This window comes from Colossoma macropomum, unplaced genomic scaffold, assembly GCF_904425465.1.
Source record: "Colossoma macropomum unplaced genomic scaffold, Colossoma_macropomum, whole genome shotgun sequence".
Classification (NCBI taxonomy): Eukaryota; Metazoa; Chordata; class Actinopteri; order Characiformes; family Serrasalmidae; genus Colossoma; species Colossoma macropomum.
The window spans coordinates 17,558,268-17,577,320 of NW_023494800.1; the positions used below are offsets into that span (position 1 = coordinate 17,558,268).

Here is a 19,053-nt window from a genome sequence, read left to right on the forward strand (position 1 = left end):
GTTTAAAAGAGCTCAGTGGAAAAATATTCATCTTGAATTAGAAATTCATGACAAGCTTGAACGTTTGTTTTTTGTATATGACACAATGCTTGAATAATTGTGTTGTACTGTATCATCATGACTGGTGGATAAAACTCTAGCTTATTATACAGTACCTGATGGTGAATGTTTACACAGTGGGCACTGAACTGTTATCATTTCCATTCAGTTTTGTTTACAGGTATTCCAATAAATCAGAACAAGGGTGCCTTCAGCACCGAATAAACAGGACCTGTGTTTTTATTTTGGGTTATTTCTCTTGGTCATGTGTTGCAAAGCACCAGAATACAGACATTCTTAAGAGATTAGAGGTAAACAAGCAATATCAGTATACAGTGACTGGGCTGATATGTAATATAACTGAAGAGTATTCTCATTTCCACTGTATGAAGTCATGGTGGCCAGTTATTCTATAGGCAATGTTCTATCCAGTCATAGGTACGTTACATCACTTTTGGTGGGCAGTATTGTTTGAATTCCAAGTAAAATCCTCTTGGATAGAATTAACAGTCTTTATATTGACCTTCTAATTAGTCCCAAAGCAAACAAGACAAAACAAAACTTAAACAATTTAATACAAATGTCAGTTATAAAGGAACATTTTAGCGTTTAAATAATTGAGCCCTTGCGACAAAAAAAAACAGTATATGTGACATTTTCTGTAAAAATCATATGTGGCATTGTATAATGCCCTTAATTTAAAATGAAGGGGACATTAAATAAATAAATATAAGTAAATAAAGCATAGCTGGCTTTTTAATGTAAAAGATTGTACAAAATAAAACAGAAAACATAACTGATTATCCAAAAGGGTGGAATAATTAATATATGTTGTTTTGTTGGAGTGGCTCAACTATAATTATATTACTTTCTTTATGGGAAGAACACTTCTTGAGCATGTACAGCTCTCCAGAATTATTAGCACCCTTGGTAAAGTGTTTTCAGTTTGATCCTACTCTGGAAACAGGAGCAATCCAATCTTTTAGTTAATTAAAATGTTAAAAGAAAAAATATTCATATTTTTAAAAATAAATGTTTTTCCCCCTCAAACAAGGTTAAAATTATTGGCACCACTGCATTTACTTTGTACACTCACCCTTTGTCAGGATAACACTAAGTCTTCACTAGTAATGCTGTTTGATATGGGAGAACGCAAAAGACCACAACATATCTAGATTTTCAGGTTTTGGTTCTCACTTGTAGACTTTCATTTCAAAGTCCAGATATGGCCACTGAAAGCTTGTTTCTTTGGCTAGTGAACCAGTTTTGTGTGAATCTGAAATTATGCTTTGGCTCATTGTCCAGCCACGGCCCATTCTTTGCTTCCTGGCAGAGGCAGTCAGGTTCTGACTTTTCACTGGGCATTTGGAAGTTTAGCAGACCAATAACATCACTGATCCACCACCATACTTCACAATAGGGGCATGATCTTCAGTCTTTGTAAACCAAACCACCTCGGTAGAGATCATACAGTGTCCTGTGTGCTTAAAAAAGGTTCAAATAATAATGGGGAAATATGTACATTTTACTCACATTCATATTGAAGAAGTATTTATGAGCAAGATGTTTATTTTCTTATAACATTTGTTTTTCTTTGAGTAATTTTAGCTCATATTTCATATTTTCAGTGTAAGATCAATCTGACATGGCCATTGTGCTGCATTTGGGCATGTCTGTGTTGTGGCCGTAAAACATGTCTTTCTACAAATACTGTTTACAGCTGGGAAAGTTATTGATCACAGTGCACTCACCACTTCATTATTATAGCTTTCAAAATAGCTTCCCAGAAAAACCTTATTTTATGTTCAGATGAACGTGGAGTGACTGGAAATTGCCACCTCACTGATCACAGCATCCGACAGACGTCTTGTCAGTCTGCGATGATATGTGGCAGATGATACAGTGTGGCTGTGAGGTGGTTTCAGAGGGTGCGAGACGGGCGATGGAAGAAGGGTTCAGTCTCCGCACGACTCCATTCAGCGTCCTCGCCCGCAGCCTGCCGTCTCTGCACCACCACCACTGCCATGATTAGCATCCAGAAGAAGAAGCTCACCCACACAGACCTCTGAGGAGAGAGAAGTGCAGCAGTCTGGACTAATAAGATAATAGAAACGTCTAAAGATGGAACATGATGGAACCCTTAAACTCTAAGGGCCCACACTTCAGTTCTTCACCCTCATAATTACATAACTTAGATATTAGTTTCATAGTGGTTACTGAATAATGTCAAGATTAAAAACTGTATAATAAGCCTGTAGTTTAAAAAGTTAAACTGTTTTGTCTCTAATATTCTTTGGTATTAGGGGTGCTTTCTGGAGTTTTCTCATGTTTACAGAGCTTCCCCAGGAGCTGTTTTCAACATGAACTGCTCCTCGTTTGTGTATGATAAGAAAGCTCCTTTACTCCTTTTCATTCATGGCTGACAAATATTTTATCACTGTCCAAAGAAAAACAAGTATCTCTAAAAGGGAAACTTTACAAAAGAGGGCAAAAATGTTCTTTACTTTAATTGTAAGTTAACATAAAGACATTTTATCCCAAGCTATTTTGGAGCAATTCTGTTGGTCTATTCATCATGAAATTTTCACACTGTGTAAATGCCAGCTGCTGGGTTCAGATGATGGAGAAAAATAAAAATCAACAAAAATGGAGATACATGTTTTTCTTTGGACAGCGACAATTTGTTATCAAACATGTTGACTCTGAGGTTTGATGCTGTGTGTGGTATGGAGTGATACCTCAGCACTGTACAGTCCTGTGTAAAACTGGTTTCCTGTGTTGGGACTGGCCCACGTCTTATTCTGTGCTTCCTCACAACTGAAAAGAAAACATATACATCAGTGATATGAACTGATTTGATTTCTTCATCAGATCAGTGTTGAAGTTAATACATTGTCTGAATGTTCATGCTACAGAATTACCAATTTTCAAACTGGTTCTGTATAGAACTATATACAACACATTCTCCATCAATCTAAGCTACTAAGCTGAACTCAGAGCTAAGGTTTCATATACTGCAGTTGGCTCCAGACACCGTCCCATCATCAATAAAAAAAGTTATTCTTAGGACAGGGAAAATATTTATTATGTAGTGTATAGCAGAAGTGTTGAACAAGGGTAAGAGAAAAGCAGGCCTGCCTAATTGTTGTGGTTTATAACGTAATAGTGGCATCAAAAGCTGACTTATGTATGATAGTTGACGTTGTAATTAAAAGTTCAACTTTTAGGGGGACATCCACCCCTTTTAGTAGGCTAGCTACACACCTGACATATAACAGTTTGTTCCTAGATACACGTACAACATGAAATCAGGCAAGGAACAAGAAAAGTCAACCATCATAAAGCTATAATAAAATCATTTAAAACACTTACGAACAATTTGGCTCACTTTCCCTTTTCAAAGAATACCTTTCAAATAATTCAGTGATACAAGTTCCCGCAATTTTAAGTCTTTCTGTAAGTCTGCTTGCTTTCTTAATTGGCTTCATACAGTAAGTATGTTAAGGAGATACACATGAGAGTGTAGACTAAAATTCCCAGTTCTTTTTTGATAGATAAAATTACCTAAATAAGAAGGTATTAACCAATTATGGCTTTATATATTAATGTGTACCAATAAATAAGCCAACATGTAGTTAATAAGAGCAAAACTACTTTTTAAAAAAAACCCTTCCACTTAATAATGAATCTTAGGGCACCTCGATAAACAGCGCATAAGGTGTGTATTAAATACATAGGAACATGCATGTAAATAACAATTAGCATTATAATCATTCAAAAGAGGAAGAGGACAACTAACAAGACGGATGGAGACGATCAAAGGAATCATGAACAAGCCATGAATAAACCTAAAGATCCAAACAAACAACAGGATATTCTGGACTCACTTGCTAATGGATGGAACATTGTGGAGGACAGAGAGACACAGGCTGTCTCTCCCGATTCTCAGAACACAGCCTGACACCAAGAGGAAAAACAGCAGGAGTCCACAGATCCCCAGAGACACGTTCAGCAACACACTTCCCCTAAAAAACAGGCAGACGCAACAAAAAACCTGTTTTTCTGCTGCATAACAGTCAAATGAAAAAATGTAAATTAAACAAATGTGATTTATCTCAAAAACAACAAGTTTGCATCTGACATGCAGGCTATACTAAATAACCTAAGAAGTTCTCATTGGCCTTTTTGCACTGATCTCTTCTTGAGCAATCACCTTTTCACTTCATCCTCCACACAGCTTGAGTAGATCCAGTAGAGAATCAGGGAGATGCAGTAAATAGCCATGCACACTGAGATGGCTGAGACAAAGTAGCAGAGCGAGGTAGAACTGGAGTTTTCTAGTATCAGGGAATTGCTAGATGTGTTGTAGTGGACACTGCCATAGAGGATGCACTGTCCAGCAAAGTGGCCCTACAAAACAGCATGTTACATCTGATTTTCACATAGTAGTACACTATAGCAAACAAAATTATATTATTGCATACAAATAGAGATATATATGAATATACGGTAAACTGTTTCTTTCAGTGTAAATTTAATTGGGAAATAATAAATCCTTTTTCACTGCAGTGCTCTCTCTCTCTCTCTCTCTCTCTCTCTCTCTCTCTCTCTCTCTCTTTCTCTCTCTCTGTCTGTCTGTCTGTCTTTCTGCTGTTACTAAGTAAGAGGGAGGGGAGTTTTTCTGCAGTTGCTTCATCATCTGACTCCAATAAAGTCTAATGTGGAACCGTATGTTAGTCACATGATCAAAACCAGATTAGGACATTTTTGCTTTCTGGCTTTGTTAAGATTTTCTCTAGAGAAAAAAAGTAATTAATAATATTTAGTTTAAGGTCTCATCATTTAGTAATAATATTTATATTTTCTAATATAAATATTATTATGATGAGAGTGAGCCTAATCAGACACTAAATAGTTATTTTTCAGAAATAAGAAAAAAGTCTCACACTGATTTCAAACAGGACTCAATCATGTCTAGGAGAAGCAAGACAGATAGAGAAGTGATATCATTTTGAATATTTCTTTCCTCTGGGTACATCAACATTGTTCAAAGTAAAAAAAAAAATAAAAAAAAAATTCAGTTTATTGTTGTTAATCAAAATCTGAATCAGTACAATCAATAAGCCTGTCCAATATGACATTTGAAAGACATAATGATAACACATCTACTCACAATATGAAAATCTCAAAAGTGATAAGACTATGATTCTTTAAAATAGTATGTTAGACAAGATAGCGCAATGATTCTTCAAAAACTTTGAGAAAAAGATACTATGGGAATTTCTACAGGATTAGAGATTCACAGTAAATTCAAAAATTACTACAGTTCACTACAGGATACTACACGAGTTTTATAGATTACTATAAGTCTGTACTACAGGAATATTATGCAGTGAAAATGTTATAGATTACTATGTAAGTATTGCAAAGCATGTAGCATTACATATAGTATTTTGCTATAAAATAGATCTTTTCTGTAAAGGAATAAATCTTTAAAAATAAAACCTAACTGTCTCAGCTAGTTTTGAAGAATGGATCATCAAGTTCGACAGATCACAGCTTGATTCCTTTTTTAGATGTTTCTAGATGTCAGATGTTTCTCCTTGAAGCTTGAGTTTTAGTCTGAGTAGAGAACATTAACATAAAAGGAACCTTGTTGGTCAGAATGGAAGTTCAGGTGTGCAGTCCTACCTGCGTGAAGGTGAGCGAGGCAGCGGTGATTATGCCGCAGATGAAGCAGCCTGCGTGCAGTACAAGCTCCAGTGTCAGCAGCCACGACAGCCCCATCACGACCATGTTCTCAGTGAGGCGAGCCACGGAGAAAAGGCACACATTCCGGAGGAAAACAGCCACACGGTGACTGTCACAACACGGCCTGTAACGCCAGCCCTGTCTCCAGCAACAATGTTGCTTTTCACAAATGGTGCGCAGTTGGGGAAATGCAGCAGCATAGCTATTACTGCAAGAATGCATTGAGTCCAGGCAAAACAAATGCCTTGTCTGTGGATAATAATCTCAGCCCATTTAAATGAGTGACAAACACCACGGACACTTTCCCAATTCCACTTTCCACCTCTGAGTTGTAAAACTTCTGCTACTGTTCATGTGGAAAGTGGAAGTCCAGTTTTCCACTGCATGACAACCTTACAACCACTAACAAGGTTTACAGACATGACAGAGACGCCCACCCCCACTCTTATAGCACAGAGCTTTAAAACGACCTCGGAAATAGTCAAAGGAATAGTTCACCAAAAAAACAAATTTACACAATTATTCCTTTAATCAGGATATAGTTGATCAGCCAAAATATGGTGTCTGGTGTTTGCTTCTTTAGTTTTGCACCTGTGGTACGAGGCTAATGAAGCTGAAAACTAATGAAAATCACTTTGGGTGACATATACATTGCAACTCCAGTTCAAAACTAAGGAAGCAAATTTTAAACAACATATGTGTCTTGGCCCATTAGGTATGGTTGGGGTAAGGGCAGAAATTTTTTGGGAAAGCATACCTTTAACTGGTCTCAAATGAAAAAGCATTCAAACACAACTCAGTCAGAAATGTTTACGAGGATGGAAGTGAATTATATACTATTGTCATCATATCTTCATCAGTATAATGTTGATTTTACATCTATATATACTGAAAAAACTTCCATGAAATCAGAGCCTTACTCTCCGCCGTGTTGTCTCCAGCCCAGTAGATGGCGCTGTGAAGTCTGCAGGCCGTAGCAGGAAAAGGCTGAAAGCCTGTTTAGCAGAGAGGGATCCGTTTAGAGCTTTTCGTACACTTTTCTACGCTGAACCTTAAGTGTGAAATTAAAATGCTTCCGTTTTACATGTTTTAAGCACAGATGAAAGACACACGTTCGAAATCGTGTTTTACTGTCTATGCGGATTTACACAGATCTCTGTACCATGGCTGTGATGTGTTTAAATACAGTGGTCGTTACATTCCTGTGGTCTGTGTTGTGTGTAACAGGTAAGTTGTAACGTTATTCCAGATCACAGCAGCATAAAGCTAACGCGCATATTTGAACAGGACCTTTATTAATTATGCATGTTTCCGGGTATCTCATAGCCGATGACAATATGGTGATGATTCCTGGTGGAAATATGAAGATGGGAACCAATGCTGCCGATGGCCGAGACGGTGAATCACCGTCTCGAGCTGTGACAGTAGCCTCATTCATGATGGACAAATATCCTGTGACTAACTCCGATTTCAGGTGATTACTGCTGTCTTTAAAGGGTAACTTTGCAATGAGGAGAATGGACCATACAAATGACCAGTCATGTGATTTTGTTCTCGTTTTGTTGATTATAGCCTTTCTAGAGGCAACATTCCTTTAAGTTCATCCACTCTGAGCTACACTGTTGGCCCAACAGTTTGCAGACCCCTCCTCATTCAACAAGGGTATTAAATAAGGAGTTTATACCCCATTTGCTGCAGTAACAACCGCTTCTCTTCTGAGAAGATTTTACACTAAATAGTGTTGACTGTTTTGCTGTGAGGATTTGATTGCATTTAGACTCAAGAGCATTAGTGAGGTCAGGTACTGATGTTGGATGATTAGTTCTGGATCAGAAATGTCACTCCAACTCATCCCAAAGGTATTGGATGGGGCTCCAGAGAAAGCAGTTCCACAGCTCCACAACCCAATCTGCTAATTAGAAGATGGTTCCCCAAAGTGTTTCATAGCCCAAAGACCACAGTGTGGTGACAGTGATAATCTCTTTTCATTCTAACAGAGCAGATGATCAAAACATTGAGAAAGTTTTTGGGCAACTAAACTAAATGCAGAGCATTATTTATAGTTTTCTCTTTTGTCTCCAGGGAATTTGTCAGGTTGAAAAAATATAAAACAGAGGCTGAAACATTTGGCTGGAGCTTTGTGTTCCAGGACTTTGTGTCTGATGAGCTGAAAAGCAAGATTACTCAGAGAATTGAGGTATGAACACAATGTCAAATTCTGAGTTTGAAATGTAAAATCTGTTTTCATTTAAACAAAGTTCTCATTTTCCTTTTGTTCCTAGTCTGCACCCTGGTGGTTGCCAGTTGAGAAGGCATTTTGGAGACAGGTCATTTGCTCATTTCTTCATACATGCATAAATCATCGTAAATTGTATATTTAATAGATATTAAGAGTGATTCGAGTATTGAAGTCTGACTGGCTACAGTCTTTTCTGATTGATTCTAGCCCAGTGGGCCAGGTTCTGGTATCAAAGAACGGCTAAATTCTCCTGTGGTCCAAGTGAGCTGGAACGATGCACAAGCCTATTGTAAATGGAAGAAGAAGAGGCTGCCCACAGAAGAGGAGTGGGAAATAGCTGCCCGTGGAGGACTTGATGGTAAATCAAGAGTTTCCCTAGATGAGTGCTTGTTCTTCATTAACACTGCTTTCATATTATTTGGAAAAAAAAAAACAGTAATACAAATGTATTTTTCAGGAAGGACATACCCTTGGGGTAACAAATTTCAGCCGAATCGCACCAACTTATGGCAGGTCAGTGTTATGTAAAATTTGTAAAATATTGTTCTTTTTTTCAATCTTGATATATATTTTCTCACTTTTATGTTTATGGTAAACTTCTTGTCTAAACGAATCCCTTAAAACCTTAAAGGGCCTCTGTGAAGACTCTCATTTCAATTCCTTTCTCTGATAAGTACATAACTTACATATTAGATTCATAGTAGTAACTTTGTGCTTAAAGTCTGAAGTCTAAAGCGTCTATATGATGTTGGATGGGGATGTCGTTATTACAGGGATCATTTCCAGATGTGGACAGAGCAGAGGATGGATATCATGGCGTAGCTCCTGTTACTGCATTTCCTCCACAGAATAATTATGGTACACAGCATGTACATCTACTTTTATATGAACACAAAAGTTAAAGTAAAGTACAATATAAAGAGAACCTTTTGCCAGCAGTAAAAATGAGGTTTTCTGTCATTCTATCACAGTGTAACTTGTTACTCTTGTGTTGTCTCATATTATACCAGGATTTTACGACATGCTGGGTAATGTGTGGGAGTGGACCTCCACACCTTTCCGTTCTGCTCAAACCATGTATGTGCTGCGTGGTGCATCCTGGATAGATACAGCTGATGGATCAGCCAATCACAGGGCACGTGTTACCACCCGGTCAGTTATAACTTCCTCTTATGAATTGTCTCTCAGACACATTATTTATTACAAATGATCTGCAGTACTGTGCAAAAGTCTTAGGCCATCAGAGAAAATTATATGTAAAAATATGGGAAGTAAGTATTTATTTGTTCAAAAAGTTACACAAATAACTATATAAACTACATAAAATATATAAATATATGTTTTACTGTATTCTAATGTTATATATTGTTAATACAATACTGTACTTCCTCTTTGTCCTTTAACGACAAAAAAAAATTTGCTTTTTCACTCTGTTGTGCCTGTCTTGGTTTTTCCTGTAGAATGGGGAACACACCAGATTCAGCATCAGACAACCTGGGCTTTCGCTGTGCTTCAGACTATAGTTCCAAGCAAAAGAAGAACAAAAGGAAAACTGAGCTGTGAGGACCAAACAGTTAAAAACATGGTCAGTCATGCGCTGTTGCTTTAATAATGCATATCTCCTGTGGAGACCAGGACTAGACGTTGCTTAGCGGAATTCTTTCCTCTTAACACTGTGAAAATAAAGACAAGTTTTTAACATATACTTTCTTTCTTAGGATTTTTTTGTCCATTTTGTTATGTAATAGCACTATACATTCATACAGGAATTGCTCTAATATTACTACACATTCTTATTTTACTGATCATATGGTAGACATGCACTGTGCATATCTGTTTCTTGTTATTTGAAGTTTTTGTAGTTGCGGCATTTAAAGTAATTTAAAGTAGACCGAATATACTAACGTGGCTAATAATGTACAGGATTTAGTAGCCACTGATCAGCATGATGTCGTTGGCTTTATGCTAATAGTTGGCTATATAATTTCCTTCACTGTTAGCATTAGTAGCATTTTTGACTGACTGGCCTGCAATGATTTTCAGGCTTTAAAAGTATTTTGTGTGAGTTGGTGCCCCCTAGTGGCTGAGCAGTGTATTTCAATACAATATCCTCTGTCATGTTAACCAGAAATTCCACTGATTGTTCAAAATCTCTGCATCATTTAATCGTTGTGATGTAAACAAAGTGTTTTCTTGTAAAATGGTACATAGTAGAGAAATGTACCACCTCAGATTTATTTACAATGGTAGCGATAGAAACCAGGGATCTTAGTGTCTGCAAAGCAAATATTTGCCATCAAAAGCAACGAGTGAACCTAAACAAGTCATCTTTGCTTTTATATGTATATATAGTCTTTATTTTAGTCCCATCATCACTACTGTGAACAATTCTAACTCTGCACGTTTCTCTAGAATGGAACATTTAACATTAAACCACGCTGAGTGACTTTGTTTACATCTTAACTATATATTGCTGCAGAAATTTGGAAAAATCTGTGTGAGTCCCCCTTTAACTTAACCCAGCCTAGGGTAGTTCTAGTCCTACCACTGCAACGTTTGTATGAAATCACTTTAGATCTGTTTGTCATTCTCTGATTGCTGATTTCTTCTTTGAAATCTGCTGCATGTATTGTTCTGTCTTATCATAGTCTTGAGGTAATGGTGCATTCTGATTTGTCCTGATAGGATACTACAGTCATGTTAAGACAGATTGTGTCATAAAGTCCTCAGGGCCATTTCATTCTCTTCAGCAGCGATAGACAGCAGGATGAATTTGGGAGTGTTCTCAAACAGGGCTGCTCTGTTCTGAGTCTGTCCTTTCTTCACCCAGTGGCCATAGATCTTAAAGGCACAGGCGTCAATCATCTTCCGCACTGGTTTGATGGCATACGGGTCACTGCAAATCACTTCCTTGCTGACAGGTTTGACGCGACGGTAGTTGCAGTAGATGCGCATAGTGGCCAGTACGGTCAAGCAGATAACCTGTGAAATCACACAGTGGTCATTTGAAACCGTAATGAAATAAAAACAATGTAGAAACACTGGAATTTTTAGTATTAGTCAGTATTAGTCTGTACCAGGGGTGTCCAATCTTGGTCCTGGAGATCTACCACCCTGCACAGCTTAGATCCACCACTAATCAAACACACCTGATCCAATTACTGAAGGCCTTCAGGAGCATCTGGATATGAGAGGAGGTATGTTGGATCTGAGCTTTCCAGGGTGGTAAATCTCCAGGACCAGGACTGAGCACCCATGGTCTATACCAAAGGTAGAGAAGCAAGTGAGTCTGAATGCAGATTGTGTTCATGATCCTTAAAACTGCTCTGCATAATTTTCAAGTAGTGGTTTTTACTTGACTGATGGAACATTCAAAAACATCTCAGTGGCAGAACATGCTTATGCAATATAAGGAAAAGTTAAAAGTGATCAGCTTTCTCTTTTTCCTTCCTACCTTAAACTTCCTATAAGGACTGAAGTGGCGGACCTCTGCGACCTCATACTGCTGAAAGAAGGGATGATTCAGAGCATCTGTGGCTGTGTAGCGACTCTGTGGATCTACCACCAGTAACCTGGCAATCTGTGAGAACACTGTGTTACAGGACCATCAGCATATCGAATTGCAATAGGCTATTCTTAGCACCTAAGAAAAGTGCCACATCATATTGCTGATTCAGAATTTACCATTCAGCCGCTGAGACGTACCAGGTCTTTCACGGTGTCTGAGCGGTCGTCCCACTCTGGAGAGCTGAAGTCGTATTTCCCAGCCAGAATCATTCGCAGCATCAGCATCTGCTTCCTGTGCCAGAATGGAGGCGACCCAGCCAACAGAGTGTACATAATCACCCCAGCGCTCCAGCTAAAAGAGAGGTGTCAGGAAGTTCAGCTACCATCTACAAAACTTCTAGAAAACTTCTCTAAGTGATGGTCTGACCAAAGATACACAAATTTCCACCTATCACAAATATACTCAATCAGCCAAGACATGTTTGGTTTCCAAAGTTTGATCCTTTAGTTATGCACAGAAGCTAGGAGGCTAATGTAGCTTTCAAGTATGGAAGCTTATGGTCACCAGTTAGCATTGTGCATGCCTCAATCAGTACACGCCTGCCTCAAAACATGTCACTATTATTCTCAAACAGAAGTGATATGTGAACAATTTGGCAATTGCTGCTCTCTAGAAAAATGGACAAGTATGAAAAACGTATGGACAAAATTGAAGCCTCAAGATGGCTGCTACTACTGTTTGTAGCTAGACCATGTGGCATACTTTTTAAGATGACAGTTAAGGCCTTGTAGCTCAAGTGCAAAACTAAAGAAGCTGTCTTCAGACACCATAAATGTCTTGACTGAACAGCTACATTCGATGGTAAAGTTATGTAAATTTGATTTTTCCCTATTGTCTAAAACCTCTGACATGTTGGGGGATGTATATTTGTTCCCAGGGTCCTGTGTTCAGCTCTTTATATAATACATCATATACAATTTAATAGGGAACCTAAGAAAAGGTTCCCATGGTAATTTTTAACACCATGGCCATGGTCACATGATCATTAAAGGTCACATGAAGAACGCACTGTCCTTCAGCTAAGTTAGCCTCAGTGAGCTAATTAGCTAAGCAAAACGGGTAATTCATATTTTTTGGGAAGTCAGAGTGTAGAATACATAAACTTTGTGAATAATTGTTTTGTCTGGTTTATTGTAGCTCTTAGCTTGCTAACCGGAAAGTTAGCAGAACAAAATAACAAATTTGAGCTGAGGGCAAATTAACAAGCGCAAGTTAAGAGTAAGTTAAAAACAGTATTAAAACAGGGTAGAGGGTAGATGTTCTCACCGAAGATGTGCTCAAAGACTGTATTATTAGGATGAATACAAACTTTTGTAATACTCTACGCTGATAAAAAAGACAGTTCTTTTTAGTAAAGAAAGTGGTTCTATATAGAACCATGAACCATCAGTGCGCTTAAATTGTTTTTTGCTCCGTGAAATTGTTCTTCAGATTGATGGAGAATGTGTTGTATATGGGTTCTATATAAAATCCTTTTGAAAAGGGTTCTACATAGCACCAAAAATGGTTCTTCTATTGTTATGACGTCAAGCTTGTAGCAATGAAAGAACCTATTTTGGTGCTATATATAAAACATTTAAAAAATGTTCTATATAGAACCATATACAACACATTCTCCATCTGTAGAATGATTTCATGACGAAAAGAACCCTTTAAGCATGCAAATGGTTCTTTGAGTGTTCATGGTTCTATATACAACCATTGTCTTCACTAAAGAACGCTTGAAGAACGATCTTTTTTTAAGAGTGTACAATGTTGTTAACATGGTGAAGTTCAAATAAAATTATCCCTGAAAACATATAAATGCTATCTAATAGATTCTCATATTTGTTTGCAGAAATGTTCATTAAGAGTGTGTTATAACATCTATTTGGGATCTATTTGAAAGCAGCGTGAAAATAAACACGATATTTTATTTACTAAACATATAACATTTGTATATTTGTAAATATACTAGAGGTGTGGATGTTACTCTAATTTTCATGTCGAGGAAATATGATTGAGGTAACATGGGAACATACAGCTATTTCCTATTAACATTTCAGTGAGGGAACATAGGACCCTAGGAATATAGGGCTGTTCCAAAAATTACAAAGAGGGAACATGGAGCTTGGGGAACAGTGGGCCCTGGAAAAACACAGGGCAATTTTCTAGAAATTCCAATGAGAAAATGAAGGGCCTGAAGATCATAGGACACTGGGAACATAGGGATGACGCCATATGTTATACTATTACATATGTACATTTATTTCTTTTGGTACTGCCATGGCTGCCATTGTTTAAAGAGCTTTGTATTACTCCAAAGGGATTGACTGATGGCATTGTCTAAAGATCTTTACATCACTTCAAAAGGCTTTGTACACTTACAGGTCAACAGCAAGCCCGTAGCCTGCATGTTTGGGATCCATGGAGCACTCAATGATCTCAGGAGCTAAGAAGCCTGGGGTCCCGCAAACCTCTGAGGACAGGCAAAATTAAATATTCATAACATTTTATACTTTAGCCACCCACACACTGAAACTAAGAATATTTTGGCTAAGCTGGTTAGATATCTAGAAATATTATGCTCCATCTTTCTTTAACAACAACTGGTTGAGGATTGCCAGTGCCTTCTGATATGTTATCAGAAAGACTCACCATTCATCCTCTGTCCTGGCTCTATCTGGACAGAGAAGCCGAAGTCTGTCAGCTTAATGTGCATATCATCATCCAGCAGGATGTTCTCTGGCTTCAGGTCCCTGTGGACTATGTTTTGGGCATGCAGGAACTGCACCACCTCCAGAAGAGCATGCATGATCTTACTGTGAATGACAGACATTAATGAAATATTGAACTGAAATATTGAACTGTAATAATTTGAAGTACAGGCTTGTAACTTCCTCAACTGATCACAATAATTTAAACCACTGCCACATGACGACAGCAGGTAGGGCAATGAAAAACCAATGAAAACATCAGTGTCTTTCACTGAAGGACAGAGACAGAACTTGAGGAGCAATTCCACTGATTTTTCTGCATTATTCAATTTTTAAGATGTAAACAAAATCAGTCAGTGGTTTGCTGTGAAATGTGCCATTGTAGAGAAACTTAATGAGTCAGAATTGTTCACAGTGGTGGTGATAGGAATCAGACATTTGAAGATTTAAGTGCCTATGAAAGCTACTCCACAGACAGTTACCTGAAACTGTTACAAATACGCTGCCTGAGTCATTGTTTTGAGATAATGTTCTATCCTAAACCGTATTTTTTAACATGTTCATGGTGGAGGCGTACACACAAAGCATTGTAAGGTAAAATAGTACCCAAAGAGTTCTTCATCTTTACCATTAGCAACATATTACATAAAAAAGTCAGAAAACATATAGGTTCACTAGTTGTTTTGGATAGCAAATAAAATGGCTATATTTGTAGTCAGCATGAACCCTGGTTCCTATCACCACCACTATAAATAAATTTGAATCAGTAGTTTTCTCTACAGTAAACCATTTCACATCTAGCCACTCTCAATGACTTTGTTTACATCTCAACATGGAGTTATGCAGAAATGTAGAAAATGTGATGGTATTCCACTTTAATTTAGTCCCTACTGAGTGTCTGCATTCCAAACAACCAGGCCCAGAAAGACTTTTGTTTCTGATCTCTGAGTCTGTAATGAACTGTTTAGGGGTGTGAATATATTCTTTAATTACTTGTATGTATTTGGAGACTGCTAAAATACTGTTACAAATGGCAGAAAATGAACTGGTGAATGATTTGAGGTGATATCTGACCGTGTCTCTTTCTCACTCAGAGTCACTTTCTCTGTGAGGTAATCAAACAATTCTCCTTTCTTCATCCTGCCAAAGAGGAGTACAAAACACACCATCAATGTGAGGAAAACAGTCATGCAGAGAATATGGATGCTAAATCGTTTTAAATCTGCTCATGTGGGGACACCAACTATGTGTGCGCTTAACATGGAGAAAACATATGGGAGAAGTCATGTGGAAGGACTCCCAGTAGCTGTGAGTACACTGGAAGGGAGAATGAGAGGAGAAACTTTTCTAAGAACTAGTAACTAGATCTGTGCTATTTGTGGCTAAGGACAAGTGATAGTTGTGGATACCATGTCCCCCCTGTGGGTGCAACAGAGAGGAGGAGGGAAGGGTGAGATTTTTGTATGCACGTTGCTTTGGAAATGAAGACTATGTTGGTTCTCCAGCAGACTCCCTGGCATAAGGCTGGTGTTTGGGCAGTATGAATAGCTAAGCTCTTATTAGTATGCTAGTATGTCCACAAGCACAATACAGGGAATACCAAAACATTTATAAAAGCCCAGACCTAGTGGAGATTCTGAAACTGAAAGCGCAGTGTACGCTGACCCAACATCCCACAACAAACACTAACTTTCTATTGCTGGCATTACATTCTGATACTGTTCCAAAATAAGAACTAGCAAGAACCAATGTGAATGAGGGAGAACACTCTAGAGCAGTGTGAAAGAAACAGAATATTCTAGGACAGCAAGATTGGGGATGAACATTATAATAACTCCCAACAGTCACACCAAGCTAATGTTTGGGTTGGTCGGTGTTTGTTGGAGAAAATTGGGTGCACTAGGCCCTAGAAACGTGCGGGGAGAGAGGAGTAAGATACTCACAAGTCAAAAACTAAAAAGAAGAAGGCCTTCGACTCAAAGCAGTCCTTCAGCTGTACTATGAGGAAAAAAATAGAGAAAATCATTAGTACAGACTCTTGGTCATGTATTTTGTCAAATACTCATAGAATAACATGCAGTTTGGGAGGAGGACCATGCAGGGTTGCCACCTTTACAACAAAGCAAAACCCGGACCCTCCTAGGCCCCAAATACACATTTAAATTAAAAATTCCACTAGACACACCCCTAATGTTTCTTCCAGCTGTCCTTTGTTTTTGGCTTTGCTGCTGTCAGCAATAGCTTGTTTTTCAAAATATAAGCTCACCAAGGTTTTGTTGAATTGAAACACAAACAAGTAGCATATTGATTATTAATCATCCCTCTGATAATGGTTAATTCCAAGATACACTAATGTTAGTTCTCCAGCTGATGCAATCTTCTTTGCCATTGGGTTTGTTTTTTATTTTTTGTTGTTTTTTTTTTTGTTGTTTTTTTTTAGTAAGAATTTTAATAAATGTTGGCTGGACAAACAGTGTCAGATGTTGAATGTTCTTCATTTTAAACAAACACTGTGACTTTTGGTAGCTCTCTTTATGATTGGCCATTGCACAAAAAAGGCTAACAATTTAAAATGACCCAGTAGGCGTAAAAATGCCAGTGTAAGAGAAGAAGTGGGGTGTGACAAATGAACTGACAAACATGACTTTATTACTTGTTTTTTTTCCCCACACAATTGGGGAAACACAAAAATAGACAAATGCCATTTGAAACCGTACACATGGTGCATAGCCTGAAAACTGTCTGGGTGAAAATTGGATAGATGGCAACCTTAGGACAATGCCAGAAACTCCACCTCTTCCAATCAAGCATCCTATAGATTTCCCATTTCTACCTGCTCTTTCCTGTGACAAAGTTTTTGCACCCCCTATCACCCTGTCTTCTCTATGTTCCTCAGCCCTGTCTGTGACTTCTACCTCTGTCCAACAAAAGTGGTTCAGCCTTCTAGCTTAAAGCAGAAGCCTCCCAGAACTCCAGTCCCATATGTTGAAGGCCTGTTTATATTTTTTTCCTAATTGACACTGAATGTACAGTAGTCTTCAGGATGTACGCATTTTTTTAAACAAAAAAACAGTTTGCACATCTAGAAAAAACACTGACTGACTTTAGCACGCTTGGTTTTATTTGATTCATTTTCTCTGTTTGCAGATATGATGGTCTGGGATAGTCATACTTATGTTCTTTTGTCCAGAGACTTTTTGGAGAATGTCAATCTCTTTAACGGTGGCCTCTTGAATCTCTTGTATCTCCTGAGGGGTCATTTTGTCTGATGGTGTGATGTCTATGATCTTTACTGCATACTCCTGGCTGGTTCGCTTATCCACACAGCGACGAACCACACTGCTCACCCCTCTGAGACAAAACACAAAGAGTAGGCCCCATGACAAAGGACTGTGCGTTCGCTTGTACTTTTTCAATTTAAGCTATAGACGACTGATTGAAGGCAAACTTGTGCCTCTTTTTCTTTCCTGTGCCATAAACATTTACCTTCCAAGGATCTCTTTGGGTTCATATTTGTCATAGAACTCCTGTCCACCCACCCATTCTGAGGTCTCTTCTTCTTTAGTCATTCTGAAGGCTCAGAGAGGCTGGGCTGAGGATGGGAGCACATGATAAACATGATAAACACAGTACATACATTAACACAATCAGTTGGACGGTAGTCAACAGATCACAGATATGACAGAAAATTTATTTACTGTAGTGGTCAGTGGCACGTGGGCACACTACAATGTGACTGTAAAATGTTGTAGGGGAATTAAGCGTGGAGTGCTTTTAGATTATGAGGATCTTCATGCAAAAGTTCAAGGCTTCAGGGTCCTACCTTTTTATTTTGTTTTTAAAGGATATTATAGCCAACCATGCCTTTTCAGGATATCAGTCAGCAATATATCAATCAAAAAAGATATAGATGATCTAGTCTAATCTTAAAGTTGAATTCATCAGTTCCACCTATTAAAAAATGTTGGGAAGTAAAAGTCATTCAGAGTAGTTTGATGTGACATGGTTTATTGTAGAGAAACTTACAGACTCAGATGTTCTTTACAGTGGGGGTGATAGGAACCAGGGGCTGCGATGTATTCAACACAAATACAGATACTGTACTGTACTGTATTGTACAAAACAATCACTGAACCCTGAATGTGTCTTCTGAGTTTGATGATGGTTAAATATTAGTAAATCAAAAAAAAAAAAAAATCTTTGGGTACTATTTTATCTACATGGTATATACCCCTGCAATACCCCTGGATTTTAAGCCATTACTTAATGGCATAACATTCTCTCAAAACTGCTGTAAAAACAATGTCTTAGACCTCAAGTAACATTCACAAACATTTTGCATAATGTGTAAAATTGGTGGTATTACACCTACTGACAAGAGTGACTGCAAGAACTGATTTCCTATATTGTCATACAAATGACTTACCTACAACTACTGGTTCTTCTGTACGTCTTGCGCTTCCTAAAGAGCTTGTCTGAGCCCAGTGTAATGCTGTGAAGCTACTGTGGACATCTGCTCGGCCAAAATCATGTCCTTTCTGAGGCTTTCAAAGCTGTCCCATTCTTCGTTGTCCCAGTAACTAAAATTCTGCTCAAAAAAGCATAAAAGTAAGTCCTTTCTTTGTTGATTCTTCACACTGCCTTTCAATGCTACACCATTGCACAACTGGCATCGAGAAGTGTTTGCTAAAAATAAGCTGGCAAAGTTATTTGAGTAAGGGCAGCCTTCAGGGGCACAGGCAGGCTTTACATTCAGTTCC

At 38.1% G+C, this 19,053-nt stretch overlaps 3 protein-coding genes across 4 annotated transcripts; 1 reads left to right on the forward strand and 2 right to left on the reverse strand.

Moving 5' to 3' along the window:
* Positions 1–858: 858 nt before the first annotated feature.
* tmem179bb (transmembrane protein 179Bb) lies at positions 859–6,778 on the reverse strand. The gene is made up of 5 exons (XM_036587858.1): positions 5,731–6,778; positions 4,253–4,449; positions 3,927–4,064; positions 2,778–2,856; positions 859–2,104 (listed from the first exon to the last, which is right to left on the reverse strand). The coding sequence occupies exons 1-5, from the start codon at positions 6,010–6,012 to the stop codon at positions 1,961–1,963; spliced, it is 840 nt and encodes a 279-aa protein (XP_036443751.1). The 5' UTR covers positions 6,013–6,778; the 3' UTR covers positions 859–1,960.
* On the forward strand, positions 6,740–11,741 carry sumf2 (sulfatase modifying factor 2). Of its 2 annotated transcripts, XM_036587857.1 has the most exons (10): positions 6,740–7,017; positions 7,117–7,264; positions 7,873–7,987; positions 8,073–8,117; positions 8,237–8,387; positions 8,487–8,542; positions 8,803–8,887; positions 9,040–9,181; positions 9,490–9,614; positions 11,501–11,741. In XM_036587857.1, exons 1-9 carry the CDS (start codon positions 6,927–6,929, stop codon positions 9,590–9,592), a joined length of 936 nt encoding a protein of 311 aa, XP_036443750.1. In that variant the 5' UTR covers positions 6,740–6,926; the 3' UTR covers positions 9,593–9,614; positions 11,501–11,741. The 2 variants fall into 2 exon arrangements, with proteins under 2 accessions (XP_036443750.1, XP_036443748.1); XM_036587855.1 differs by lacking the exon at positions 11,501–11,741 and having other exon boundaries at positions 9,490–9,732.
* Positions 9,620–18,991, reverse strand: phkg1b (phosphorylase kinase, gamma 1b (muscle)). The gene is made up of 10 exons (XM_036587854.1): positions 18,720–18,991; positions 17,780–17,885; positions 17,466–17,644; positions 16,237–16,291; positions 15,368–15,433; positions 14,235–14,398; positions 13,965–14,055; positions 11,735–11,888; positions 11,484–11,609; positions 9,620–11,011 (listed from the first exon to the last, which is right to left on the reverse strand). The coding sequence occupies exons 2-10, from the start codon at positions 17,860–17,862 to the stop codon at positions 10,745–10,747; spliced, it is 1,185 nt and encodes a 394-aa protein (XP_036443747.1). The 5' UTR covers positions 17,863–17,885; positions 18,720–18,991; the 3' UTR covers positions 9,620–10,744.
* Positions 18,992–19,053: the final 62 nt, after the last annotated feature.